General features: G+C 51.3%; 10 protein-coding genes and 2 non-coding genes across 12 annotated transcripts; 5 read left to right on the top strand and 7 right to left on the bottom strand.

The window, feature by feature from the left end:
- Window positions 1–56: 56 nt before the first annotated feature.
- QC762_309930 (uncharacterized protein) lies at window positions 57–644 on the bottom strand (the record flags this gene model as incomplete). Its single annotated transcript, XM_062889288.1, has 1 exon — window positions 57–644. The coding sequence occupies one exon, from the start codon at window positions 642–644 to the stop codon at window positions 57–59; it is 588 nt and encodes a 195-aa protein (XP_062745254.1).
- Window positions 645–1,361: 717 nt separating this feature from the next.
- On the top strand, window positions 1,362–2,087 carry QC762_0058740 (uncharacterized protein; the record flags this gene model as incomplete). The annotated part of the gene is made up of 1 exon (XM_062883571.1): window positions 1,362–2,087. One exon carries the CDS (start codon window positions 1,362–1,364, stop codon window positions 2,085–2,087), a length of 726 nt encoding a protein of 241 aa, XP_062745253.1.
- A 3,985-nt stretch (window positions 2,088–6,072) lies between these two features.
- Window positions 6,073–9,271, bottom strand: FNT1 (NB-ARC domain and tetratricopeptide repeat-containing NOD-like receptor; the record flags this gene model as incomplete). The annotated part of the gene is made up of 6 exons (XM_062889287.1): window positions 9,146–9,271; window positions 8,648–9,062; window positions 8,433–8,589; window positions 6,279–8,388; window positions 6,119–6,256; window positions 6,073–6,093 (listed from the first exon to the last, which is right to left on the bottom strand). Exons 2-6 carry the CDS (start codon window positions 8,781–8,783, stop codon window positions 6,073–6,075), a joined length of 2,562 nt encoding a protein of 853 aa, XP_062745252.1. The 5' UTR covers window positions 8,784–9,062; window positions 9,146–9,271.
- Window positions 9,272–10,806: 1,535 nt separating this feature from the next.
- HELLF (Prion amyloid fibrils-forming protein) lies at window positions 10,807–11,906 on the top strand. The gene is made up of 2 exons (XM_062889286.1): window positions 10,807–11,354; window positions 11,403–11,906. Exons 1-2 carry the CDS (start codon window positions 10,921–10,923, stop codon window positions 11,803–11,805), a joined length of 837 nt encoding a protein of 278 aa, XP_062745251.1. The 5' UTR covers window positions 10,807–10,920; the 3' UTR covers window positions 11,806–11,906.
- Window positions 11,907–14,579: 2,673 nt separating this feature from the next.
- On the top strand, window positions 14,580–16,313 carry QC762_309880 (uncharacterized protein). Its single transcript, XM_062889285.1, has 2 exons — window positions 14,580–15,296; window positions 15,356–16,313. The coding sequence occupies exons 1-2, from the start codon at window positions 14,734–14,736 to the stop codon at window positions 16,194–16,196; spliced, it is 1,404 nt and encodes a 467-aa protein (XP_062745250.1). The 5' UTR covers window positions 14,580–14,733; the 3' UTR covers window positions 16,197–16,313.
- QC762_309870 (uncharacterized protein) lies at window positions 16,314–16,883 on the bottom strand (the record flags this gene model as incomplete). Its single annotated transcript, XM_062889284.1, has 1 exon — window positions 16,314–16,883. The coding sequence occupies one exon, from the start codon at window positions 16,881–16,883 to the stop codon at window positions 16,314–16,316; it is 570 nt and encodes a 189-aa protein (XP_062745249.1).
- A 289-nt stretch (window positions 16,884–17,172) lies between these two features.
- Window positions 17,173–20,694, bottom strand: QC762_309860 (uncharacterized protein). The gene is made up of 6 exons (XM_062889283.1): window positions 19,731–20,694; window positions 19,208–19,676; window positions 18,981–19,153; window positions 17,874–18,931; window positions 17,484–17,825; window positions 17,173–17,425 (listed from the first exon to the last, which is right to left on the bottom strand). Exons 1-6 carry the CDS (start codon window positions 20,159–20,161, stop codon window positions 17,358–17,360), a joined length of 2,541 nt encoding a protein of 846 aa, XP_062745248.1. The 5' UTR covers window positions 20,162–20,694; the 3' UTR covers window positions 17,173–17,357.
- Window positions 20,374–20,946, top strand: QC762_0058680 (uncharacterized protein; the record flags this gene model as incomplete). Its single annotated transcript, XM_062883570.1, has 2 exons — window positions 20,374–20,694; window positions 20,749–20,946. The coding sequence occupies exons 1-2, from the start codon at window positions 20,656–20,658 to the stop codon at window positions 20,944–20,946; spliced, it is 237 nt and encodes a 78-aa protein (XP_062745247.1). The 5' UTR covers window positions 20,374–20,655.
- A 71-nt stretch (window positions 20,947–21,017) lies between these two features.
- QC762_309850 (uncharacterized protein) lies at window positions 21,018–23,505 on the top strand (the record flags this gene model as incomplete). Its single annotated transcript, XM_062889282.1, has 4 exons — window positions 21,018–21,452; window positions 21,506–21,940; window positions 21,998–22,099; window positions 22,165–23,505. 4 exons carry the CDS (start codon window positions 21,018–21,020, stop codon window positions 23,272–23,274), a joined length of 2,082 nt encoding a protein of 693 aa, XP_062745246.1. The 3' UTR covers window positions 23,275–23,505.
- A 296-nt stretch (window positions 23,506–23,801) lies between these two features.
- On the bottom strand, window positions 23,802–23,883 carry QC762_0058660. The gene has a single exon. It is a non-coding gene; the product is annotated as a tRNA-Ser (tRNA).
- A 395-nt stretch (window positions 23,884–24,278) lies between these two features.
- On the bottom strand, window positions 24,279–24,365 carry QC762_0058650. Its single transcript has one exon. It is a non-coding gene; the product is annotated as a tRNA-Asp (tRNA).
- Window positions 24,366–25,708: 1,343 nt separating this feature from the next.
- Window positions 25,709–26,965, bottom strand: QC762_309840 (uncharacterized protein; the record flags this gene model as incomplete). The annotated part of the gene is made up of 1 exon (XM_062889281.1): window positions 25,709–26,965. One exon carries the CDS (start codon window positions 26,963–26,965, stop codon window positions 25,709–25,711), a length of 1,257 nt encoding a protein of 418 aa, XP_062745245.1.
- Window positions 26,966–27,266: the final 301 nt, after the last annotated feature.

The raw sequence follows: 27,266 nt of genomic DNA, 5'->3' as shown, positions 1-27,266 counted from the left end.
TGTATGTACATATAGACGGGCGAAGAAACGACACGGGGGGTATCTATGTACTACTTTTATACAAAAAGTACGTGAGGCTCCTCCGCAATGATATTCATGTCCAAAAATCGCTTGCTCCTGCTCTCCTCCCCCGGCCGCTTACCGGACTTATCTGGTATAATCAAAGTCTGCCGCAACGCCGGCACCTTTGCCACCCAGGCCGGTTCCGTTTCCAGGACAATCTCCCGGGCTTTTAACGCATTCTCCGCTGCGGCGCCAGTGATAATAGCGGGACTGCCGCGCGGCAGTCCGCGCTCGATCAGACGGTTGAATGCCGTTACTAGATATGATGGCAAGACAGCGAGGATGGCGTACCGCTCCGGGTCTGGGTCGATAGGGTCCGGGATGTCGGAAACAGCCCACGATGGTTGGTTATAGAAGTACTCGATTTCAGATCGCAGGCCGGTGATGTACCCGGTGACCAGATACTCGTACATGCGGTACAGGGATGCTGTGGGGGTCTTGCCTTTGCTGTGTGCTGGTTGCCCCTTGCGTTCATCTCGGTGAGCCAAGAGCCATGCCACTGTTGGGGCGGTGGTGTCGGCGGTTGCGTTGTTCGGCTCCCGGCGGAAGACTTTGGAAATGGCACGCGCAAGGTTAGACATTTTGGATGAAATTGTTGGAGATCTGATGCGAGGGGAATTTGTGGTCAATGAGGAAGGACAGTGAGCGGAACGTGAAGAGACAACGGAGTAAGGATTTTAGATGGTGTCAGGTTGAAGCTGTTGGTGGGTTGAAGCTGTTGGTAGGTTGAAGTTGTTGGCAGGTTGAAGCTGTTGGCAGGCGTTGAAGAGGAAGTTTAGCCGCCCGCAATGCGGCACAGTGCAGCTGTCACTGTATAGGTTTGACAGCCCCGTTCGGCCGGGCATCAAGCGAACCCTGCCTTGTTCCATCTGCTAGCAGATGTGCAGGCCGTTCCGCCCAGAATGATATTTTAGGATCACATTCGTCTGGTTCCTTACCCCTTATTATCGAGAATAAGCATCGCCGCGACCCTCGAGCCTTATTATAAAACCAACCGATACTGGCGCTAGGCTCGCGTTGGCCCGAGACTACGACGTCGCGCTGTATAAAGACCAACGTCCACATGATGTCGAAAGATGAGGCTATATCGAGGGTTAAGAGTCCTGAATATGGACGGAGACTGGGATGTTGATGAGGATAAAAGGTCTACAACTTGACTAGTTCGGATGTCAAACCAAAAACCTGAATAGCAGCCTTCTTGACATTTGTTATTTCACGATCTACCTCTCTCATCCAGTCCCAACCTTCATACCTCCCTTATCGCTTGCAGCCGCCGTGTAAAGCCTCGTCCGTCCATCATGGGTCAACAGTATTCTCGCCTGCGACAACGGCGCAATGCCGACCGACTCCGTGATCTGGCACCACGGAGAACCTCCGGACGTGAGGATGCCCTCCCCAATCTGGACTATCAAACGCTTTGGAATGCCCTCAACAACGTTGCTGCTTACATCAACCGTCGCAATGGCAACGTGACGGTAATCGCAGTCGGCGGCGCTGTCAACACCATCCACTTGCGAAGCCGCAATGCAACACACGACGTTGACTTTTTCAACAACCAGTTGACGGTCAATGATTACGAGCTTCTGATCAATGGTGCCAAGGATGCGGTTAGGCGTGACCGGCGGCTCACCGAGGAGTGGTTCAACAACCGCACCATTTTCTTCATCCCCCAGGAACGGCGCGATGAGCTGACGGAGGAGGCCCTCCTCATCCACGAAGTCATCTTCCGCGCGGCGGGCCTGACCGTGCTGGCGGCACCATGGCAGTACTCCTTCTCCTGCAAGGTGGACCGTCTATCCGGGGGCGGACTCAATAGTGCGCAGAGCTATGATCTCGACGATGCCGTGCAGTATATACATCGTTATCTGCTGCAGCGCGGTGGAAGACAGGTGAACAAGTCGACAGTGCGGGGGTGGTTTGTGCATTATCAACTGCAGTGGACGCACGCCAATGAAACTGTGATTGCGCGTGTGAATGCGGCCTATCGGGCCAGGTTCCATGTGAATTACGATGTCATTGTGTGAAATGATTTCAGTTGGCATTGGGGATGTGCAGCAGGCTGCATACTCTTGATTTCTCTCAAATAGATGGGGGAGGGGGGGCATATAGGCGTCCTGGAGTATATTCCTTGGATATCTAACTTAGTTTTGTCCTAGCATATGGTCTGCAATACACTCTTTTTTTTGTGTCTGGTATCATCCGTGACCTTATGTAAAGTCTGGGAAGAATTATCATACAAGGTTAAATGACATTGTGGTTTCAGTTTGGGGTGCTAGGAAGCCATCTGTAAGCCACTATGATCTTGGTATTCGTTTTCTACTCCCTCAGCTAGAGTTGAAGCAATTTACAGCTTTCCGTGCGGCACAGGGCTGAGAGGGCGTGCGAGTTGTGTGCTAGGTGTGCAACGAGGGTTTAGCACCGGTGTAGATCATGTTGGCTTCAACTGGTGTGAATTGTCCAGATTAACGTAGGCTAATACCTAACAACATAATCGACGCTGCACATAATCAGACTCCCATATCCCGCAGCCAGCCATGATTGCTAAATGTGGTGCCGATGCCGGCACCGCCGACCATATTGCCCAGGGCAAGCTTATGAAGATGGCTGAGCAGTCGAAAACCTGTGGCAGAGAAGTCTATAGCCAGCATCTGCCAGGGGCGGCCTCCCATCATACGGTAGGTTCAACGTCAGCTGAATCGAGTTATAGACTTACTTGAGACGTTTGATTTTTATCAAGTTGGCCTCCTGTCCCATGCCACATCGTCTCGGCAAGATGGTTCATGGTTTGCATGTTTGTTGAGTCTGAATTTGAATAGATTCCATCTTAGGTAGCTGCTTCCAGATCAGTTGATATTCTAACTACTCGAAACAGCTGCTGACTTGCGCTCTCCATATCCAAGGTCTCGGCTGTACGCCGATCTGCTCTTTGGCCTCAGTTTCCTGCGAACAGGATGAGGGTTGACTGTAGACCTGTGAGGTGGCCTATTCTCCAAGGCCAGGGCGATCACTTCATTTGGATCAGTTGAAGTCTTTCCACATGTTGTCTTACGAGCGCCTATTATGTCTTGAAGCAAATGATAACTGAGAACGGCTATGTGGAGTTGAGACCATAGAACAGTATATAAATTAAAATTTGGGAATGAGTTGGGAAGGCAATCGCCTTTGGCGAGGGAAGATGCCATACTTATAGAAATTACAAGATCATGAGTATGGCGTATCAGTGGGACGCTGAAGACCCCGGGAATGCCCCTCAGTTGAAAGGGATTTCCAAGGAGCATAGAGTGAATTCGTCTTTTATAATAGGCAGAATTCCCAACATGACCCATGTTCGGCATACCTGCACAAGGAAATTGACATGGTACAACATGCCGCCATACTAGATGAGGCTCAAAGTGTATCCCTCAGCCGCTAAATAACACAAAGGCCTATGTAGAGGTTGTTTCCCAAACAGTTACCTTGAACGCATGTCCATCTTCAGTTGTGGCCCACAATTCATGGCACGGCAAAATACATGAAGTTCCCTGGCTACTCGCGCTTCCCATACTTCTCTGTGAGATGATCAAGCAGTTGCTCACCCGTCTTGAACTCCCAAGCATCAATCCCCTGATTGTTGTTGACAATCACCTCGACACCATCAGCGATATCCCAAAACGCATCACCATCGAGAAAAAAGAGGATATAGTAAATCTTTGCCTTTTCGGTCCTGAAGGCATCAGACTGGTCTGCCCAGGCGCGGGTGATTGCACGCTTCCAGAGCATGAAGTTGAAGTACCGGATGTACTTATTTGGCTCGGAGCCGTCAAAGCGAGTGGGCTCTTTGATGCCCTCCTTGTCCTGGGTGGTTATGCCTTGGTGCTGGTGCTTGCCAACACTGACCTCGAGGTCGACAACCTGCTTCTTCAAGTTGTCGACTTCATTCTTGAGATTGGTATTCTCGTTCTTCAGTTCGCGGATCTGCTTGTTGGCGTGTCCGGCCAACTGGTTCCAAATGGCAAGCAAGCTACCCAGACCGCTAGGGCGAGCAATATGAGGGTGATGAATGTTGACCCCCAAGTAGTGAAGCACGTCAAACCTGGATAGTATCTCGGGCTGGCTCTCAATGGTTGAATGAATGTCTCGGTAGAACGGCAGCGCTTTCAAGAGTTCACTACGAATATTAATGACGTCCTGGGTAGTCGGTCTCTAAAAAGATTTCTGTCTCGTCCGAACATAGTTGGCCCAAAATCAGGCTCGCTTCACCCTCGGCTCACCTTTAGCTTACCTTAAGCTTACTACCGCTTACTTTACGCTTGCCCTACACTCTCCATTCTCTAAAAACGATAACTTTACATAACGCTTTATATTTATGTTTATAGCCTCCCTCTCCGATAGTGTCACAGTTAAGCCAACAGGCAGGTCAGACCGTGTGCGGGGCGCAACGCGCACAGCCAATCGCTAGTAGAACCAATCAGGACGGGAATAGCCTTACCTGTGGGATCATTGCCAAGGGTCAATGATCCCAGGAGACCACTAGGTCTATATATACGGAGGAACTGGCTGGTGTAGTGTTACAACCTGCACCAGGAATGGATACAGACTGCAAGGCAGTACGCCAGAGGTGAATATGACAGGTTGATCGAAGGTTGTGACAAGCGTCTCAGACATGGGTTCACTGTCAACAACAGGCTGTTCTAACAAAGAGCTACTGAGAGTAGATTGTAGACAAATGAACTTGATTGCTTGCATGAGGAACTGTCTATCTACACCAGCCAGTTCCTCCGTATATATAGACCACTGGACCGTGGACCGTTGACTTACAGACGGTCCCCGGCCCGCTCCTGATCGGTCCCTCGTGGCCCCACTGTCTTCCAGAACCGTGACGCCCAGTGGTTCCTGTACAGGGGTATTACGCTTGGGGCGTAACATATAGCTGCGCGTTGTCCAGTACGCGGCGATGGAAGTTTCTGGTATAGTGGTTTGTGTATGTGGCTATGTGAGTTCGGAATAGCTTTATCAAGGGTGTTGCCGAGGGTTGTCGAGGTCTATATATGCCAGGACTTATCCCGTTACATTACCCCCCTCCTCTCCTAGGATGTCCGTCTAGGGAGGGGAGCCCTTTCCGTATTTCTCCTCGAATATATCTAGCGCCTCCGTTTCCTCGAAGTTACTTAGGGGTTCCTATATAGGCTTAGCATAGCTAGACCATTTTATCAGGAGCTTTGCCCTTCCCCTTACTTTCTTTACCTCGAAGATCACTTCCACTTCCCACTCTACTTTCTCTTCTCCATCGCCGTTGATTCCGATCAAGGTTGGAGGCTGAGTATTGTCCTGTTTTTGTGATGCTAAAGAGTCTTCCACTGCCCTTTTTAATACATAATGCGGAAGACGTTATAAATCCCTAGTGGAGTATTGTTACGTCCCAAGCGTAATACCCCTGTACAGGAACCACTGGGTGGTACCCGAGGTGCTGGACACCTCAGCCAATCATTGGGCCAAGGATGGAAAGACCCATAAGCCCCCATACGACCAATCAGGAGGTGCTCAGTCTGATCAGTGGCCAAGACCACTGAGCACACTGAGCAAGGTACAAAGATACTTCAGAAACATATGTAGATAGCTTCACATAAATAGGGGGGAGCGCCGGGCACTCCCCGTGTCGAGGAATCTGATTCCTCATGCAAGCAATTCAAGTTCATTTGTCTACAATCTACTTTCAGTAGCTCTTTGTTAGAACAACCTGTTGTTGACAGTGAACCCATGTCTGAGACGCTTGTCACAACCTTCGATCATCCTGTCATATTCACCTCTGGCGTACTGCCTTTCAGTCTGTATCCATTCCTGGTGCAGGTTGTAACACTATATCAGAGGCTCATATCCTCAAATTTTCTCTTTCTTTTTTCCTTTTCTTCTCCAAGTTCAGTGTACTCGTAGAGTGGCCTAGCTAGTTACAATACACTACATTGAGACCGTTAATTGGCGCCGACAACATCCCTCCAGCTCCCCTAAATTCGGCCAGCGACTACTGTGGAGTCATAGCTCTGATGTGATGAGCTATACGCCCAAACATTCGGCGTACACGAGAGCTTTTCTTCTTGTCCGGCCCCCATAAATTCAAGGCGCGTAAAGATCTTTGGGCAGAGGGATGAGCTTGGCCCAGCACCTTGCGCTGCAACTGGAAACAGTCCTGAATTATAGCTAACGCTTCAGGACGTCGCTGTTGGCTATTATTAGGTAACGGCGCGGTTGTGTATGGCCTGGAGAGTGTTAGGATGCTTGTCGCCGAGAACGTCGCGCTGCAGTGCCAGCACTTCCATGTAATTCTTCTCCGCCTCCTCATACCTCCCCTGAGCAAGGTATGTGATGGCCAGATGCGCCATACTCCAGATCGTGTGAGGATGCTTGTCGCCGAGAACGTTGCGCCGCAGTACCAGCACTTCGACTTTAATTTTCTCCGCTTCTTTATACCTCCCCTGAGCATGGTATGTGGCGGCCAGATACGCCATACTCCTGATCGTGTCAGGATGCTTGTCGCCGAGAACGTCGCGCTGTAGTGCCAGCACTTCCATGTAATTCTTCTCCGCTTCTTTATACCTCCCCTGATTATGGTATGTGGCGGCCAGATCCGCCATAGTCCTGATCGTGTCAGGATGTTTGTTGCCGAGAACGTTGCGCTGTAGTGCCAGCACTTCCATGTAATTCTTCTCCGCTTCTTTATACCTCCCCAGAGTATGGTATGTGGCGGCCAGATGCGCCATACTCCTGATCGTGTCAGGATGTTTGTCGCCGAGAACGTCGCGCCGTAGTGCTAGCACTTCCATGTAATTCTTCTCCGCCTCCTCATGCCTCCTCTGAGCATGGTATGTGATGGCCAGATGCGCCATACTCCAGATCGTGTCAGGATGCTTGTCGCCGAGAACGTCGCGCTGTAGTGCCAGCACTTCCATGTAATTCTTCTCCGCCTCCTCATACCTCCCCTGAGCAAGGTATGTGGCGGCCAGATGCGCCATACTCCAGATCGTGTCAGGATGCTTGTCGCCGAGAAGTTCCCTCCGATATTCATAGGCTCTTAGGTCCACAGGCTCCCGCTCTCCCCACCTCCCACGGTCATACAGATAGTCCGACACTCGAGTCAACAGCGCCGCTGCCTCTACCCCACCCCTACACAACCCGGCCCATCCGGCCGCAAGCTGCGCATGTCTGAGATATCTCTCACACTCTTCCCATAATTCTCGTCGCGTCTCCGGAAATAGAGATGTGGCAGCACGAAGAGCTACCTCCGAAAAATGCCATTGGTCCGTCCGCCGATCCTCTTGGCTTAAGCTATACTGTGTAGCCTCCTGCACGAGTTTGTGCATCTCGTAGGCCCCGTACCGTTCGCCGGACGTGCGCGGACGTAGGAACGAAAAGTGTTGTAGAAGAACCACTGCTGCTAGGACTTTGTCATCATCGTCCTGATGCTCATCTTGGTGCTCGTCCTGGTCCTTGATGCATACGGACTTCGCGCTTGTGGTTTTTTCATATCTGGTCGGTCTTGCCATCATCTCGGCTGCCTTCGCCACCAACTCCAACGGGATGTTTTGGTTATCTACAAATGCAAGCGAGTGGAGGATATTGTAGGCCATCTGGTTCTCCTGTCGGATGTGCTCGATTGAGATACCCCACGTCTGCATGACGCTGTTCGACACATCCGCTCTGCGGTGTCGGTCGAACTCCGTCTCGCTGAGCAGTTGCCATCTCTTTATACGTCTCTTTAGCTTTGATAAATACTCGCCGATTGGGGTGGCCGTCCTTCCCATATATGCTGCCGCCTGTGATACCGCGAGCGGGAGCAAGTCGAGCTCGGCAAGTAGCGCCATAGTGTTGTGGGACTCCTCCTCGGCAATCTCTCTACACATGACCGTTTCGAGCAATATCTTCGCCTCTCCCTCCGTCATGCTAGCGACATTGATCGCTCGTCGGCCGCCCACAAGGCTGCCGCTGATCCGCTTATCACGACTTGTCCACAGCACCGTCCCTGCGGGGCCCCGGGGCACGAAATCATACAGACTTTGCTTCTCTTCTGTGTCCTGACCTTGGTCTCTGCTTGATTGTGTCCGGCCCACCCCAAACACAGCGATGTTGTCGGCGTTATCGAGAATAAGCAGCCAGCACGGGCTCGCCTCGATCCGCTCACGCACGGCCATTAACAGCTCCGGACCATCCAGACCATCCGCCAGGCCCAGCCTCTTCGCAATTACCTTGTAGTCCTGCGTAAATGTCGTCTCGTTGTCGGCGTGGACCCAGAACACAGAGCAGGCGGGGTCACGGCTCCGGCGGTAGGCATACTCGAGCGCAATCTGCGTTTTGCTTTTCCGGTCAGCGGATGCAGTGTAACTTAGTGGCAGACTTACCCGGAGCCGCCGAGACCCCAGAGCGCCGCGCTCTGATAGTCGGGCGAAGGGGGTAGAAGCCGGTCGAGCGCGGCGAAGACGTAGCGGTCCACTACGTCCTCATTGCGCGGGAACGGGATAATCCGCTGCGCAGCGTGCTGTTTCGCCCGTGTTTCGTCTGTCTTACTGTCAGTTGCCGTCTATCGTTAGCGTCGAACAGATAGACGTTGGCTTACGATGGATGTGGAGAGATCCGTTAAGGTGACCCTGGAACAGCAAGCCGCCGTGGGAAGCTTCCGCATTCCCAAAGCACTGCTCCACATGTTGTCCCGCCCGCGCCATTGCGTTAGTTGACGGAATTCTCTCGGACATGATGTGAAATAATTTTATAACTGGGACGCGCTGGCCGCTGGATGAAGATCACTGCAGAGACGAAGTAATGCTTTTGGAAACGAAGATAATGCTAGTAAGAACGATAACTGCACGAACCTGGCGCGTAAGCTGGCTGGAGAGATCACATGGGAAGAGGCACTACGGGCGCTACGGGCGACTGAGGGCGGAGTGCGGCTGAGCCATGGAAACCGCCCATCACATAATGTGACGAACCCTCGATCAGGACCTCTGAGAGGGATACTAGATCAAAGGCGACTCCTGAATACCGGTTCGGTGTAGCCAAATGGCACACAACAATGATCCACGGTTGTCTCTTACAAACGCTAGGCCGGAAAGCTTACAGCTTGTCAAATACAATATGGGGCCCAAAAAAGGTGTCAATTCTGGTGTTGTACGAGGGAGAGTTTCCCAGGTGGCTAGTTGAGGCCGAACCTGGTGGCTCAGGTCTCATGTTACGTCCCAAGCGTAATACTCCTGTACAGGAACCACTGGGTGGTACCCGAGGTGCTGGGCACCTCAGCCAATCATTGGGCCAGGGATGGAAAGACCCATAAGCCCCCATACGACCAATCAGGAGGTGCTCAGTCTGATCAGTGGCCAAGACCACTGAGCACACTGAGCACATTGATCATGAAAGGTTGCTCAGTCTGCTCAGCCGCCAAGACCACTGAGCACACTGAGCAAGGTACAAAGATACTTCAGAAATATATGTAGATAGCTTGACATAAATAGGGGGAGTGCCGGGCGCTCCCGTGTCGAGGAATCTGATTCCTCATGCAAGCAATTCAAGTTCATTTGTCTACAATCTACTTTCAGTAGCTCTTTGTTAGAACAACCTGTTGTTGACAGTGAACCCATGTCTGAGACGCTTGCCACAACCTTCGATTATCCTGTCATATTCACCTCTGGCGTACTGCCTTGCAGTCTGTATCCATTTCTGGTGCAGGTTGTAACATCTCACTGCCAAGGTATTAACCCCTTAACAGCGGGTCCCTTTGACTAATTTCACACAGCTTACACCACTGACCGTGTTTGTCTGTCTACATCTCCTTAGGCTTTATTATTGTTAGTGCGGCAGGGGTCATTTTATAGCAACTTCCACCAAAAATCCCCCTGTCACGCTAAAAATAAATACCGTGGAGGAGGTGTACCTCTGGTGGGTATTTTCAACAGCGTTTTGATCATTGAGTGTCACAGTTAACCCAACGGCAGGTCGCGCAGTATGTGGGGCGCAGGACGTCCCCAGCCAATCATTAGGAAAGTCAGGAGACAGCCAATAAGGGCCGGCCAGAAGTGCTATGGCGCCAAGACCCACGAGCACTCTGCAGGATGCAAGATGCTCGGGGTGATCGAAGGCATAGCACGACGAGCACTTTGCAGGATGCAATGTGCTAGGAGTGATCGGGGCCATAGCAGGGTTAGCACTTCACGGTCCCAAGGTCTATATATACGGAGGAACTGGCTGGTGTAGATAGACAGTTCCGCAGTATGCAATTTCAGATTGTATTCACGGTATCTTGTGTTTACATTGAGACATCTTGTTGTGCACTGTTTAGCTGCACCGAACCAATTGTCAGAAGTTACCTTCAACCCGTATCCCTTTCAGAGGTTCTGTACAGGGGTTCGTCACATTGAGGAATCTTACCGAGGTGTTAAAACTGCAACTTTCCTGGGCACTGGCGTGCACGTCACCATATATAACCACTGGAATCTGGATTGATCCAAGCTGCCAACTTGGATCACTTGTAGCGAAAAGATTCCTTATCAAGGATCTTGAGACCACTGAATGTTTTTTTAACTGAACTGAACTACCAAGACCTGATTCCAGCCTTGATTCCAGCCTTTATCACACCCAATGTCAACGAACTCCTCTCCAACATTCTGTCACACGGCAACTAACCAATCATCCACGGCCACATCAACATCAGATCACCGTCAGGCCTCCATGAGGGGTAACTGCAGGCTCTAAGCCAGTCGTTGGGAAGTAAGGCATAAATACCTTTTCGATAGACAACAGTCAAACAACTGGGGGCCACTGAAGATTATTAGTCTGAACTGAACCATTATTCCAAACCCTGATATTACAGCCCTTGTCACACATTCTTCTTCACGGATTATGGATCCCTTCAGCGTTACTGCCAGTGCTGTAGCCCTTGCGACTGCCGCGTTACAGAGCGCTAAGGCTCTTCACGACCTGGTTGATGGACTCGCGGATGCGCCACATTCTGTTTCGCACAGCAAGAGCCTTCTTTCCCAGACCCAAACAATGTTAGGAACTCTAGCGCGAACACTCGAAACGAATTGTGCGCCTGACACAGTTGATGCCGTTCTCAAGGAGATAGAGCTTAACAAGGTGTTAGAGTCGACAAAGTCTATTTGTCAAGGATTCACAGCTGCCATGGCAAGAGTTACCAGCCATTCAACGGATTCGCATTTCAGCAAACGCGACAGACTCGTCGTATACTTTAAAGACACAAAGATAAATAAACTAAACAGAGATTTGGCGGACTGTCAAAGAACCATCACGATGGTTCTATCTTCAATCACGCTGTACAGGTCCCACTCATTTAACCGAGAAACTCCACTAACACAGAATAGGATTGTTTCGAGCCGCACCTCTGGGAATATCGATCAGCTTCGGACTCAATTTGCTACACAGGAGCAGGCTCTAGCCAATCTGAGTGCACAACTATCGATAAGAGAACCAGAGCCACAAGCAGATGACAACAGCATAGCTGCTGAGGGAGACTCGAGCGCGCGGTTAACGGATAGCCTTAGAGATGTCTGCCAGAAGACTCTGTCGGCGACCCGCGCATGGCGTACCGGTCAGAAGTTTGGTGATATGAAGACAGACGACCATTCGATTGCTATGCAAGGGATAGTCGGCGTGGCACAGCCAGGCGTGGACCAGTCGTTTGGCAGCCTAACGACCACGAAGAGTAGCCGTGCATTTCAAGGGCAAATGGATGCAGGCTCTTTTAGCAACCTCTTCAGCAAATGATGTTGGTTTTCCTTCGTAACTGGAAACTGCAGTTAGCCACGGTCTTAAGAAGTTTTCTTCTTACTATCATCTCCTTGCATTTAGCCCCATCTCAATACACATGACCTAATCAATAATACGTCTGCCCATGCCGCCTGTGGCTTATTTGCTCGCTTCACTTTCCAACAACTGGCCCAGGACTTGGAGTTTACTGTGCTGTTGGTCGTAGCCAAGGCCTGTTGGTGGCTACGTGTGACATCAACCCAGTATCGCTCTCAGAGGTTCTGATCATCGGTTCGTCACACTCCTTGACACTCTCATGTTGCAGCGGATGATGCTTCAAAAGAAGAAGAGAATCCACGAGGGAAATAGCCTTAAGAATCCGGAAGTGTAGTTTCATCCACAATCACCTACAGACTTATTGTGTATCGCCATTAGAAGCTATTTATGGCTTCAATAAAGGCAGCGATTCCCTATGCCTTGTTGCCCAGGTTAAAACGTAGAAGCTGTTTCTAGCTCCAACAAAGGCAGAACATCGCTGCCTACACAGGCAAAATGAAAAAAGCCGTTTCCGGCTTTAGCAGAAGGCTGGGATTTCATGTCATCATCCTTGTCACGGATAGCACAGGTTGACAGGTCAATGGCAGTGGTATTCAGCTAAGCTACAGTCTACGCTCTATTCCGCCTGGTACGGACAGGCTCTATTGTCAAGACGTAGCTTAAAGAGCTACCAACAGATCTCACGGTAGCGAGATGCAGAGTCTTTTTGGTCGCATTTACAGTATATAAACTCACGGATTGATGGAGCAATACAAGTTCTAGTACAAGCTTACAAGTACGACTGAGACAAGCCTATTGTTGTGCACCTTTTGGCTGCACCGATCTATCATCTAGAAGTTACCTTCAACTGTGTCCCTTTCAGAGGTTCTGGATAGGGGATCGTCACACCGGGCCGTCCTCGGACCCACTTCGGCTCAGGGCGATGCTCACTGCGCTCACTCTTTGCTCAGCTTCTGAGACTAATACGAACTGAGCCAAAAAATGTTGTCGGGTGACTATACAGGTATGTAGCGGGTAACGGAACAAAATCCTTCATTGACGGTCTTGTTCCTGGAAACCGGACCATTGATGTATGTCCGTCCCTTATTTTCTCGGCATTTTTGGCCACTGCCTAACCTATGGTAATAGCACCTGAATGACGAATTCCTCCATGTCTGCAACAGAATACAAATATGGTCCTTCTTCGAAAGCGTTCCGATGAGCTTTGGCCTTGTTGTGGAAAAGGAATCTGCTGTTCTCGATTGGTTGCACATCCGACCACTTTCAAGCTGATTGTTGTCTAACTCTGACGCTAAAGGGCTTCCTGGAGAGCATGTTCGATACATGGAGGCCGACCACCGCCATCTCTGCAAATTTGACAGCCCCACTAGTCCAAATTACTTGGTCTTATGTAATTCTTTCCTTTCCACCATCAAGCAACTGGAATTAAAGAGTAGGTGGTCACTTTCAGAAATGATGATGGTTTAGACGTTGACTAAACACGTTTCAACAGCCTTGGACCAACCGACAAATCTGCATCGGTCACAGATGAAACAGATCTCCTCACTTCTTCGGATCGAGAAACGGCCAGAGTCAATCTTCATTGCCCTCAACGAGAAGCAGCACCGTGGTTCGTGCCAGTGGTTGACCAGCAACGATGTTTTCCAAGCATGGGTGAATGGGTCTCCCCTCGTCAAGGAATCCTCAACCCTGATGGCACGCGGCTACTGATTGCCTACGAGAATAGAGCCAGGCTGATTTCTGTCATCCTCAGGCTCGGCTGGAAGATGATGGGGCGACTGGTGACGAAGTGCGCACCGACAAGTATGGGGATACTACTGACGACGACATGGACGATCACGAGGTAGTCCAAACCGCCGAACTGGGCGCTTTTTGGGGAACTGACCCATCCGACGCCGACCGCTTGCTTGCCATACACGGAAACGGAACGACACACCTTTTTGACTGGTCTTCTCTTAGCCAGCTAGGCGAACCCGTCAGCCTCGAAATCCCAGAAGCACTTTGCCCATCTCTCGGTCTCTCAGACTCGTGGATCTCACATCCGAAATGTCGATACTATGTTCTCAAAACATGCGGGCAAAGACAAGGAACATCTAATGTTTTTGCTGTGCTAAACACGGCAAAACTTGCAGGCGGTGTTCAGCAGGAGGCAACGGCGCTCCAACATCGGGCATTTGAGAATGTCGAGGTACTGAGGTTTGTCGGGATCCTTCGGTCGACTTCGTTTTTCTTGACACGAAGCAGTGGGTGTGTTCGATGAGTGTGAAGTACCTGGGGGAAACGACACATTATTCGAGGCACTTTTTATTCCGCCGACGTGGCACACGGGGGATAATATACCTGTGATTGGGATTGTGTCGAAGGGTTTGATGACTATTGCGGTGGGGTCACAGTTGGTGTGGGTGAATGGGTTTACGGAGTTTGATGAGAAGGTGCTGCTGGTTACAGTGTGAGGCGAGGCCTGGGTGATGATAGAAAAGAGGCCTTAAAAGATGCTTGAGAAACCCTTCAGACATCATCATCTATTCACTGCATTTTCTCTGTTTCCACGGCGTTGCAGGCTCCTATTATGCCCCCCTGAACGATTGAAGCAAGATTGGTCAAGTCGTAGGATAAGCTGTTCCAAGCCTGGGTTAGGGTTACCACCCCAAATCACCCCCCTCGGCACCACTTGGACCCATCTCACTATCTTGGCCCCAAGGCCCCCAATGATACGCTGTTGATGACCCCTGCAAACGGAGCCCGAACCCCCTGTCTAGCTCCACCCATCGTCATCCCCAATCCCCATTCCAACTTTCTCGCGTTTTGAACCTTTTGAACTCTACAACATCCCTCTCCCAAGATGACCCCGCGACAGCACCACCACAACCGTCGCCTCCGCCCAAAACGATGAAATTTCTCCTCCATCCTTCTCTCCAAGCCATATCGCGCCGCCTGCCCCGCTCCCGTCGCGTGAACCTCGTGTTCAGACTCTCGGCGCTGATACTCCTGCTCTCCGTCCTCGAGGCCTTCTACCACAGCCAGGTGTCGCTGTCGATCCCCCGACCGGCCGAACATCATAATCTTGACGAGCCGTTCTCGATTGGATGTCAGGATGTTTCCAAGCTGGTGACGCGGCCGCGGGAGAGCGCGGTGCTGGTCATGCTGGCGAGGAACAGCGAGCTCAAGGAGGCGAGGAAGACGGTGGAGAATGTGGAGGAGAGGTTTAACAAGTGGTTCAACTACCCGGTGCTGTTTCTGAACAATGAGCCCTGGAGCGAGGAGTTTGTCAGGGGGATGAAGGAGGTTGTGAGTGGGGAGGTGAGGTTTGAGGTCATACCCGAGGGGATATGGGGACCGACTGCGGGGTTGACGGAGGAGGTGGTGGGGGAGTATTTGAGGAAGCAGAAGGAAGAGGGGGTGTATAAGGGGGAGATTGAGGGGTATCATCATATGTGTCGGTTTTATTCTGGGTGTGTTTTCACTCTCTCTTCTCACGAGATGGCTCGAAACTAACGTCATGTGTCAACAGTGAATTCTACAACCTCGACGCCCTGAAAGAATACAAATACTACTGGCGCCTCGAGCCAGGCGTCAGCTACGGCTGCTCCCTCACCTACGACCCCTTCGTCATGATGGCCGACCGCGGCAAAAAATACGGCTACACTGTCGCCCTCTGGGAGGAACCCAACACGTGCCCCTCGTTATTCCGAACCGTCGACGAGTTCCGAACGCAAAACAACATCCCCATGCACCCCAACTGGAAAGCCATGATTGACGAGGAGACGAACTGGCTGCTGAAACCGGCGCCCATCCGCTGGCTGCTTGGGAAGGTCCTCCGTCGAGAACACTACGACATCAAGGGCGAGAAGTGGAATTTGTGTCACTATTGGTCCAACTTTGAAATTGCAGACTTGGATTTCTTCAGAGGGGAACAATACCAGAAACTGTTTAGACATTTGGATAAAACGGGGGGTTTTTACCGGGAGAGGTGGGGAGATGCGCCGATTCACTCGCTGGCGGTGCACTTGCTGCTTGGGGCGGAGGAGATGCATCATTTTAGTGATGTTGGGTATTATCATGAGCCTTTTTGGCAGTGTCCTCAGAATGCCAAGGGGAAGCAGCTTTTGGATAATGAGATGATTGGCAAGGCACCGAAGGGGATGGGTGAGGAGCAGGAAGGGGGCCATGGGTGTAGGTGTGAGTGCGGGTTGGGGAAGAAGGGAGACTGGAGGAGGAGGAATAATAGGGGGATTTGTCTGGAGAAGTTGCAAAGGCCGGCGGCGTATGTGAGGCCTAGTTGGTGGGATTTGAGGAGGAGGAGGTGGCCGTATTCGGTTGGGTTTGATGAGGAGGGGAGATATGTGATGTAGGGCTGATCTGGTGCCGTTTCTTCAGCTCTTGGATAGAGGTTGTATAAGAGAAAAAGGCTGGATCAAGGGCGTTCTTTGATATCTAGAATGATACCTCCCGAAATTCACTCCTTGTCATCATTTCCAGGGCTCCTCATAAAGAACATCATACTCCAGCATCAAAATCCCCGTCTCTTTCCTCTCACATCCCCTCAACTCCAACCTCCACCCATCCTCTCTTCCCTTTCCCTCAAACATCTTCACCCCCTCCCCCAGCAACACCGGCATAACCGCCACCTCCACCGTGTCAACCAGTCCCAACCTCAGCATCTCCCCCGCCAACTTGCCCCCACCCATGAGCCAGATATCACCATCCTTTCCCCCCTCCCTCCCCTTGAGCGCCCTGACAAAAGACTCCACCTCCCCTAGCTTCACAACCTCAACCTGTGTCTCCAGATCTCGATCCAGGGTGTCGCCAACAACAACCACGTTCCCTGTTTTGTAATAAGCCCGCAAAGGGTTCTCTGCGGGGTCCATGGCAAGATATGCCTCGTGTGTTGTTCGGCCCATGACAAAGCAGCTGAACTGGGCGTACAGGCTATCGAAATCAATTGTCTTGTCATCGACGATCCAGCTGTAGGAGCCGGTGGGGGTGGCTATGAAGCCGTCGAGCGAGGCGGCGAGGTTGTACCGGACTTTGCGGGGCATGGTGGGTAGGTGGAGGGATGTTGTTTGGTTCAACGTGTGAGGGGTGATGATGTGACGGAATTGAAGATGGGGGGCGGGGGGATGGAAGAGATGTCGATTTAAGGTTGATGGAACTTGACATATTTTGGTATCAGCATAAGAGCCGGCTCTGAATGGTGGCCTGCTACTAACTACTTAGGCAGACGCTGCACGACGTATGGTTGGATGCAGGGTAGGTAATATCGGAGGAGCATTACCCCGGCTGCCAAGTCATAAAGGGCTTTGGAAAAGACATGCACTATGAACCTTGTGTAATGAAATGGAGTTTACTTTTTGAAATAAGGCTTCAATTGTATTGTACACACCATGCACAGGCCACCGTGACTTGCTCTCTGGTACACAAAAACAGCATTTGTATAAATCAAATTTTTACACAGAACGCCAACACAAAACCGGGTATATCCATCACTGTCGTGTATAAGCTAAAACATCTAATCATACCACCGCATACTTCGAGTACAGCTCCTTCAAGTCGTTAAAGTTTGTAACGAACCGCTGCCGAGCTAAATCATGTCAGATACTTCAAGTTGCAAGTTGTAACAGAGACAGAAGCACACATACCTTGGACACTGCCAAACTCAATAGTCACAAGCTTCAATTTCTTGACCTGCTTCATACCACCCTTGCTCAAATCATTGTACTGTTGAAACCTGCCAGCACTGGCCAGATTCCACGTTGAGACCCCTTCTGTCCCGCCCCCGTTGTTCTTCTTCTTATTGTTAACACTTTTCGTGTCTTCGGGAGCGGCTGTCTCCTTGGCATAGATTTTGTCTCGTCCTCCCGCAGGCTGAAGCACGACTTGGCAGCACTGTGATGGAGCTACTTGTTGGCGTGCTTGAGGATGTTCAGACCGTCCCTGGCGGCATTTGCAGAGGTCCGGGTTGATTCGAATATTTGAATTGACTGCTCATATCAGCTAAAGCTAGAAAGTAAAACCGGAAGGAAACATACTGTCAATGGCCAACAGACTACTTGGCTCTGCTGATGTTCTTCCTCTGATGAAGAGCACCAAGCGGGGTGGCTCAGGAGCCTGAATGATGCATCCCATGGTTCCTCGAGGTCCCACTTGAATCATAGCAGCGGACTGGGTGGTGCTTGCGACGGAGACCGCTGAAGATTGAGATGTTACGGAAAATGCGACTGATGGGCGCCGCGGAAGCGGGCGGTTGGTGTTTGCATTGGACCTCTGGACTGGCGAAACGGGGGAGGTTAACGTGGTTTGAAAATCGTCACTTTGAGTTGAATAGCGTTGAGGAACGGGCGATGACTGAGTTGCCCCACCGACTTGAGCCAGGAGCATGGGGTGTTGCCAGAAGGAGTTGGAATTGCAGCTGTTTCCTGAGAATCTGTTGTTGCCGTTAGGGAAAGGCGTTTGCTGGAATGAAGACATGATTGGGGGCGGTGTCTCAACACTCTGGCTGGAACTGGTTGGACTAGTTGCGGGGGTTAGGGCAGGCTCTTGTGACAGGGTCAGCCTCGAGAAAGAACCCAGTGGAGGCAAAACTGGGGGCGGCGTGCTCGGGTTGAAACCCATGCCAGGTAGATTTCTCAAGGTGCTCGTGGAGGAGGTCAGAATTTCTTTTGGCAAGGCTCGGCCAGTCGGTCTAACAGTCGAAGACCATAGCTGCACCCGTCCTGTGCTTCGCCGTTGTGTTCCTCGCAGGACCCCTTCTGCTTGCTGCAGAATTATCTTGGCTCCAAAAAGATCATCAACCACTCTGTAACCGGTAAAGAATTGCTGCAAGTCAAAGAGGGCGCCCTTGGTGTGAAACGCCAACCTAAAGCCAGCTTGTCCACCCAGGTGGCTGGGATTTACGATTATGGAATAAAAGTCGTTGCCTTGAACCAGCGAATCATCCGATGGTATCACCATGAGACTTGTGCGGTCGACCTGGTAGACTGTGTCTCTGTTGGCTACACATATGATCATTGTCAGTTGTTGGTTATTCTTTGCGTCGTGTTGCCATATCTCCAGATATTGCTCGGCAGTATTGTGATCTTGCAAACGACTGGTACAAGTTAGTAACACGCAGTACAGGTTCTTAGGTCTCAACATACCAGGTGAAGATCTTCTCGCCCCTCCTGGGATCGTTCTCGTCATGCTGTGGTGGCCTCCAACCACAATGCTCATCCCAGCTATGCTGTTCCCTGTGTAAAGCATCTCGCACCTGAGCCCATGTCGGGACCTGACTTCCATTCTGAGCCAGTGCATCATGAGCATCGAATATCCTCTAATATATGGTTAGACTGGGGAGTGTTCAAGATCATGAATGACAGGCGCCTACCTCTCCTAGCTTGTGCAAATATCTCTGCACCGTCATGCCAAGACGCGGAAAGTGTGCCTCCAAGTCATCAATAGTCGCCCTGGAGGAGACTTCCATGCATTCATTGCCCGACCTAGTGGCCTGAAGTGTCCAGTAAGCTCGGATCATGTTGGCAATCTGCGATGCCAGGATCTGCTCGGTGGGTTGCTCGACTCTTCTCCTAGCGTGCCAGCATGTGGCCCTATCAAGATAGAAGATGGTTTCATCTATGCCTTGTGCGAGGGGCATGCTGCTTAGACTTCCGTGTTTCGAGATGGCAATGGCCACCAACAAATCCTCCAAGGGCTGTGGAATTTCAAGGACCCGCTCCGGCTCGGCTGGCCGGGGCTGGCCGAGCATTACCGATAGTCTCGCCTCAAGCAAGTCAAAACGTTGTAGGAGTAGCTCGCCGACCCCTACAATCAGCCTCCGAGTGCCATCACTGGTCTCACTGGGGTTCAGTCAGCACCGCTCAAAGTAGCAACATAAAAACAAGGAGGCACACATTTCTAGAGCCTTGAAGGCTACCGAAAGTTTTATGTTCAAGAAAGCAATACGCTCCCTCAGCATCATGACCTCGTCCTTGACGAGGAGAAACCATCGCCAGTTGTAGATCGGGCCTCGGTTGCGGCCATATGTAGAATGACGTTCGAAGAGTCGTAAGCACTCCTCAAGGACGCCGGTGAAATTGCCGAGCACATGGTGGAAGTTGTTGGCAGCAGCGGTAGTCGGCCTATTGTTGAGGAGTGAACCACGATCGGCTTGGTCAATGGCGCCAGCGAGGTTGAGAAGACTGATTCTTAGGTCCTTGATGTCCTGTCCGAACTCGAGGTATTGTTCGTGAGCGTCATGGATGTTACTCCATCCAATCTCAATAACCCTGTAGGCGAGAGCAAGAGCACCGTGAATCTGCGATATCTCAAAGGGCAGCGACATCGCTCCGCATGGATCGAAGCACGGAATGCAGACAGATCAAAGACAGGTCCATAGGTGTGGGGAGCATAGACAAGATGGGCAGGTGGGAGGGGCTCAGTTAAACGGCCCTAGCCCTTCAGTGGAGCGGGAAAGCAGAGAGGAAAGGACGAGGAGACGAAAGAGGGAAGAGACGCACCCCGCATTCTTTCCTTCCCGGCATTGCTCACCTGGAGCCTTGTTAACGTAAACATGGCATTTTCCGTCGTCCGCCCTGGAAATCCAAAGAATCCGCTTAACATCAATCGAATATCGCAGGAGGCGCAGGCATCGGCCCAGGCACAGACAGCAACTTGCAGCGTCGCAAGGCAGATTCCCTCGGAGGCTTTCAAAACTAAGCCGGTCACCGGGTTCCAGATGCGCCTACCGATGCGGGTGGCTGAAAGCACTGGACGGCGCAGCTCTGGCTGGCTTCAGCTGAAGGTCTAGAACCAGGAAATCCCGCTTCACTTCTCATCATGGCATCGCTCGTCTGCACCGAGTTCAATCGGCTCCCGGTGTTAGTCAATAATTCTAAAACACAGTGGCTCATTTGCTAACACGTCATGCAGGAGGCAGCCCATGCCTGTGCTCTCTCGGTGTCTATGGCGGGCATGGCGAGTTTTGCTCTGGTGACCAGACAAGGCTCTGAGCGACCACTTGAAGTGAACAAGACTGAGCTCCCCCGCATCCAAGAAGAAGAGCTGAGACGATGTCCTGTCTCCCATAAGCTCTGGGTACCCCAGATGCCCAAGATCCGTTCACCCTGATTCTGGACAACATATCACGACTCAAGGCTGCCATGGTGGTGGCTTTACCTTTGATATAGCAGTATTACACCATGTATCAACAAACAGCCACGGCCGAGCCGGATCCGAGCACAGGATTTGGCTTCAATCAGGCTCAACCTCCACCAGAGGCCCCAGACTGGGCCCCAGGATTGGATCCCCAAGATCAACAAGCTCTTTATGAAGCAAGAGAAGACCATGACGCCATTGTCGAAGAGATCCCATCAGAGAAAGACAGTCTGGGTCGCTTCTCGGTACTCTGCCTGATATTCAACCGCATGATCGGATCTGGAATCTTCAACGCTTCGTCGCAGATTTTCTACAATACCCAGAGTGTTGCCGTTACCCTACTGCTGTGGCTTTTCGGTGTTGCTGTCGCCTTATCGGGTATCATTCTCTATATCGAGTTGGGCTTGACAGTCCCAAGGTGGCAGAGACCGGATGGTACAAAGATTTCAACCCCAAGAAGTGGAGGTGAACTGCCCTATGTAAGTCTTACGCTTCACGAGATTATTTTGAACAAATAGCTGACAAAGTCTAGTTGAACTACTTCCTCAAACTTCCTCGGTTTCTGGCCACATGTCTGTTCGGAGTATCCTTCCTTGTCTTTGGCAACACGGCGACCAACTCGATTGCTTTTGCTGCTGCCGTCCTTCAGGCATCAGACACCAGCCAAACAGCCGGCCGAATGGTGGCCATTGCTCTGGCTGTCAATACCTTCTCTTGTCTACTCCACAGCATGTCTCGAAAATGGGGTATCCGTCTCAACAACGTTTTAGGCTCTCTTAAAGTGACTATGCTTGTCATCATGGTCATCTTTGGACTTCGTTGGCTAAATCTGGATGTGGCAAGAGACAACTTTGATTCGAGCACATCCTTGAAGAGAGCCGATAACACTCAATGGGGAGTTTACAAGTATGCAGAGGCAATGATCTACGCAATTTTCCCTTTTGGCGGATTTCATCAGGCCAACTACGTATGTTAACTTGTTGAATCTGCTATCAAAACCCAGGTAACAACTAACAAATGATAGGTTCTGGCTGAGATCAAGGCACCGCACAAGAACTTTGCCCGAACATCGGGTTACGGAGTGCTGTTTATTTGCTGCCTCTTTATGACCATCACCATTCTCTATGTAAGATATCCTCTCCTTTTTTTGGCGTCAGCTCTGTTCTCTTAAGCTAACAATCACTTACAAAGGCCGCCAACATCCCCAAAGCAGACCTCTTCACAGCTGACCTCGACATTGCCTTCAATTTCTTCAAGCGCACCGTCGGGTCTGGCGTTGCTGAAAGCAAAATCAAGGCCGCCTGCGGCTCGCTCCGCGCCCTATCTGCTATCGGGAACGTCATTGTTTTCACTTTCACCGCCGCCCGTGTCAAGCAAGAAGTTGCCAAGGAAGGTGTTCTCCCTGGCAGCATTTATCTTGCTTCTTCCTATGAGTTCACCTTTCGCCATGGGTTCAGACGCATCCCAGACCATCAAGCCGGTGGGTTCTTGCATACGGAAAAGTCACCCGCTGCAGCTTTGGCGTTGCACTGGACTGTTACTTCTGTTCTAATCCTTGCCGCCATGTTGTCGACTGACAGTGTGGTGTTCTCGCATCTACCGGGTTATTCGCTTCTGTTGATGGCGTATGCTTACGGCCTGGATGTGATTTGGTTTTCGTGTATTGGGGTGGGGATGCTGTATCTTCGTTTGTGGCCTGGATCAAACTGGCGGTACAAGTCCCCCATTCCGCATGTCGTGGGGGTCATTGCGGCGGTCATCTTTACTGTTACCAACATTGTGCCGCTTGTCATGATTTGGGTCTATGATCCTGCGCAGAGATATATTGCTCACTCGAGTGACAGGGTGGATTGGTTTGCGCCGCAGATGACTGCCATGGCAGTATTAGTAGCGGCGGCACTCTACTGGGTTGGCTTTAGGGTTTGGCTGTGGCAAAAGAGGGTGAGAGAGGGAGTTGTGTGGGAGGTGGTGAGGACGCCTATCTTTTGGGCTGGATCACAAGGGCAAGGTCAAGCTCAGCAGCAAGGGGGTGCTCAGGGGCAGCCGCAGCTGGTGCAGATTTATGAGATCATTCGGTTCAAGTGGAGGGTTTGGACTGGGGATGAGGAAGAGGGTCGGGGGTCCGGGAAGCCGGAGGGACCGCAGCAGGGAGGGTTCTGGGAGGGGGAGGTGCCAGTGGATGATAGTTATGGGAATGGGGGTGGAGGGTATGCTACTGGGAACAACTATGGGAGTGGGAGTGGGAACGTGCTGAACCAGAACCAACAACAGGGGTATCAGGGTCACGGGCAGAAGTATTAAGGGCATTTCAGAGGCTTTTGTTTTGGTTATATTTTCTGTTTCAAGCAAATGTTGAGCTGCATATGAATCGGTGCCTCTCCTTACTCTTGTTATGCACACCCGCCTGCTGTCAGTGTCGCTGTCCCCTCTTCATAAGAGAGAACAGTCAACACATTCAGGCCTGTGACTCACTATTACGACGAGGACGCAAGCTATTGAACAATTGATATATCACCCCATTTCTCGCCTCTATCAGCGAAGTAGTTTCTCTTCGCCCCTGGGCGCTTCGCGGTTGCCACAACATGAGCAACGACGTTGGGTCTGAACAAGGTCCTTTCAGGCAGGTGTCGTGACTGATGGTTGTGCGCGACTCGCTTGGCCTCGCTTTTCTTTTTCGTCCCAGTCTGTTCCCGCTGGTGTAATATTGATGTTGTGAAGATGAAAGGAAAATCCAAAGTGCTTTCATATATCCTCGCTACCGCCAGTTTGTACCATTTGACCGGTTGGTGATGTGGCGATATTCTGGGAGCAAGCTTCATCAAACAAGAGGCGTGGTGGCGGAGTGGTCTAACGCGCAAGACTAGAAATCTTGTTCCTTCGGGAGCGTCTGTTCGAATCAGGCCCACGTCGAGATGAATATTTTTCACTTTTGGTGTGTCCTGGGGTGTGGGTTTTTTTGTGGTAAGGGGTCCCTCCTTTTTTTTTTCGGTGTTGACACTTTTGGACTTGACTCGCGGGCATAACGTTTTGTCCTTTGGGGAATCACAGTTCAATGAAGAGCTGGAAACATCAAGAGGAAAGTTTTAAAAAGAAACACTGTTTGCCTTGATAGCAAAATAGTGCGAGGGAGGCGTTTATGACCCCTGAAAGCCCCTTTTCTTATTCATACCCCGAATCGCCGTCGACACACTTTATTTGTTTTGCCACCTACGCCGGCAAATAAACAAAACAAAACTTCTCAACAACAATATCTCTCCCACAGCAGGGGTGTGATGTAAAAATCACCAAAAGCTAAGTGTGGTTTACTCTCCCGCCGGGAATTGAACCCGGGTCTCGAGCGTTGACAACTGAGAGATGACAAGCTCACATACTGACCACTATACTACGGAAGATTTATGAGTGTGGGCACCCATCGTAGCTTGTTTCCTGGGGGTGGAACTAGTGCTCATGGTGGTCGCTACCTGTTACATACACCATCCGCATATAACACCGGGAATGGTGCGGGAAGTGGTGATCGAGTGGGTTGTGTGAGCTGTGTGAAGTTGTGTCACCACCCCACCTCCGCAGGGCAGTGTTTCGTTGATCAGAAGGTCCGTCCCGTGATTGCTGTGGTTATGGCCAGCGAAATGGTGATAAGCAAGCTCCTCCTCTGCGCTTTTGCGCAAACATCATCTTCCTCGCTTACTAGCTTCCTAGCTGTATAATCACCTCCCAACTGACAGCAGAGCCTCATCTCCCCTCTATCTCATCACGCTCACTGTCACGATGGAACTTGGCCTCTTGGTGGCAAAATGAGGGGGAGACTGTCCCCCGCATTTGCCATCAAAGTCAGCACCGCATGCAAGCTGAAACAAGGTGTTCCATCTGCAGAGGTGTCGTATAGAGGGATCTGAGGAAGGATCTCTGCATCTGCCGTAACGTACCCATCCCCCCACTTTCAGTTCCGGGACTTTGGAGACCTTTCCTCACAGCATTCTGCGTCACGGCATTTGTATGATGCTCGCAAGTGGAACCAATTAAACAGCCTTGACTGACCGAATTTTAATGTAGTTGTCTCACACTGGCTTTGTGATATCCTAATTTGCCGTGTCCAGGTTCTTTCGTGGTGGTTGTCGTTGTTGTTGCTGTTGTTGTGGTGGTAGACATGAACGGTGGGGTGACGTGGTGCCATCTCCTTCGCCCCCTCCGCGAACTCCAATCGCCCAAGCCAATTTAATCTGGCCATTCATGCCTTTCATGCAATAAACATCTTTCCTGTCGCTCCTCAGCCAGCCGGATGGCCGGGAGGACCGGGTAGAATGATGCAATAGATGCCTTGATATATATATCTCTTCAGAGCTAAGGCAGCTGGCCGCGAGGGATGCGGCCGGGAAGCCTGCTGAATGTGATAAGATACGGACGTGTAAAAAGATTATGTGGGGGAGGGGTAGTTCATGAGAGTGACGGGAGTTGGGGGCTGAAATGGAGGGGTAGGTGATGGAGCGATTGGGTTGTTTGGTTGGTTCATGAGGATGATGGTCAAGAAAAGCCTTGCATGATGTTCAACTATCGTACTGATACCACTTTCCTGATCAACAAAGTAAAAGAAAACAAAAGGAAAAATCTCGGCATGATACCCAATAATGAGTGTCCCCCCGGTCCATTGCAAATGACATGACGAAGAATAGGAGACACGAATGATCGAGGCAATGAGATGGACAAGCATGTGGAACACGCCAAACAGACCGACAATGACCTACAAATATCGCGGGTACATCGGAGCAGCGCCAACAGCAGCACCCATAACAGCCCCAGCAACCTGATGCAGGCCAGAGCTGGAAGTGATCTCCCTGTCTGAGACAGGATTCGTAAAGTAGGCCGAGTCAGCGCTGAAGATATCATTCCCACAGCCCAGGCCCATGTGGCTCGCATCAGCCAAGAAATTGTCCAGAGAAAGAGGTCCGCTCATCATGTCAGCCCAGAACTCTCCGCTGTGTGGGTTGTCCCTCCACTCATCCATCACTTCATTGTAACTCGCAGGCTTCACATCGACCTCTGGGCTGGATGCCCGGGCGGAAACCGACGGCGGAGGAGACGACGGCGCTGCACCTCCGGGCGGGAACAGATGCTGCTGCTCCTCCCTAAAGATCCAGGTGCGCAGGACCTGGCTTTCCACCACCTTGGCGACCTCAATCGACTTTTGGTTCATCTTCTCTGCAAAGTCCTCAAAGTACTTATCGATGTACTGCTGCAACAGAGGCTTGATCAGTCTGGGTACCTCCTGCCGGGCAAACGTCTTGAACTCCTCCCAGTTTCTGGACGACCCTCCATTCTCGTTATCCGGGCCTGTCCCATCCGAGTCATCATAGTAGGGAGATGGAACCCTCTCGCCAGGGAAGAGAATCCGATACATCTCCCGCCACTTATCCTCCTCAGAAAGCCCAGCCTTGGCCCTAGCGTGCAAGAGCTTGTCCTTTTCCTCCGTGATGACATCAGGTATATTGTGCTTCTCAAGCTTGCACGGCTCCTCAGACCGCTGGTGATCCTTGAGAGCGGCCTCATCCTCAAACTGCTCAAAGCACCTCGCGCAAGAGTTCTTAGCCGAGTGGCGACGATATAGATGCTCCTTCACCCGGTGGACGTCCTTCCACCCGGGGCCACAGCAGGTCTTGACATGCTTGTACTTTGCCGCGTTGTGCTTAAAGAACGGACAGGCGAACCGGCGTCCCGCTGCCGGGTCTTGCTTCAGCTTCTTCTTGTTTCGCGTGTCGATAGCGTCGTCGGTGGTGGTGGTGGCGGCGCCGGCAGCGACGCGGTCGTCAACAGCAGCAGTGTCCTGGTCGTCTCTCGCCCGCTTCGCCACACGGCGCCTTGGTGCTGTTGGAACGGGGTTTTCAAGGCATTCGTCCAATTTCTTGAGGATGAGAGCCATAGATCTGTCTAGAATCTCTTTCTTTTTCTTTGCGAGGAATAACTCCGAAGGTGTCGGGTGACTTGAGCCGCGGGATGCCATGAAGTTGACAGGGTCGAATCTGTTCTACGCTGAGGACCCTGGATCTCGTGACATGAGATTCAGGCCATACGTAACGGTGGTGAATCTCTGTTCGGCTGGGTTTCTGTGTCTGAAGCTTTGTTCTGAGTGCGGGTGTTGATACTGGCGGGGGTCACACAACCCGATGAGGTCGTGACGATGGCTTATAAGTGAGGGGAAGTTGGCCGAAGAAAGGATTGTGTTGAGCCGAGTAGCAGTCCGAGTGCTGGACCACAAAATGAACTGATGCGTGTCAATAATGCTTCAAATGTGATGTCGAACC

Source organism: Podospora pseudocomata, chromosome 3 (assembly GCF_035222375.1).
Source record: "Podospora pseudocomata strain CBS 415.72m chromosome 3, whole genome shotgun sequence".
Classification (NCBI taxonomy): domain Eukaryota; kingdom Fungi; phylum Ascomycota; class Sordariomycetes; order Sordariales; family Podosporaceae; genus Podospora; species Podospora pseudocomata.
Note: the sequence above shows the minus strand (reverse complement) of the source record. Positions and strands in the feature narration are given on the sequence as shown.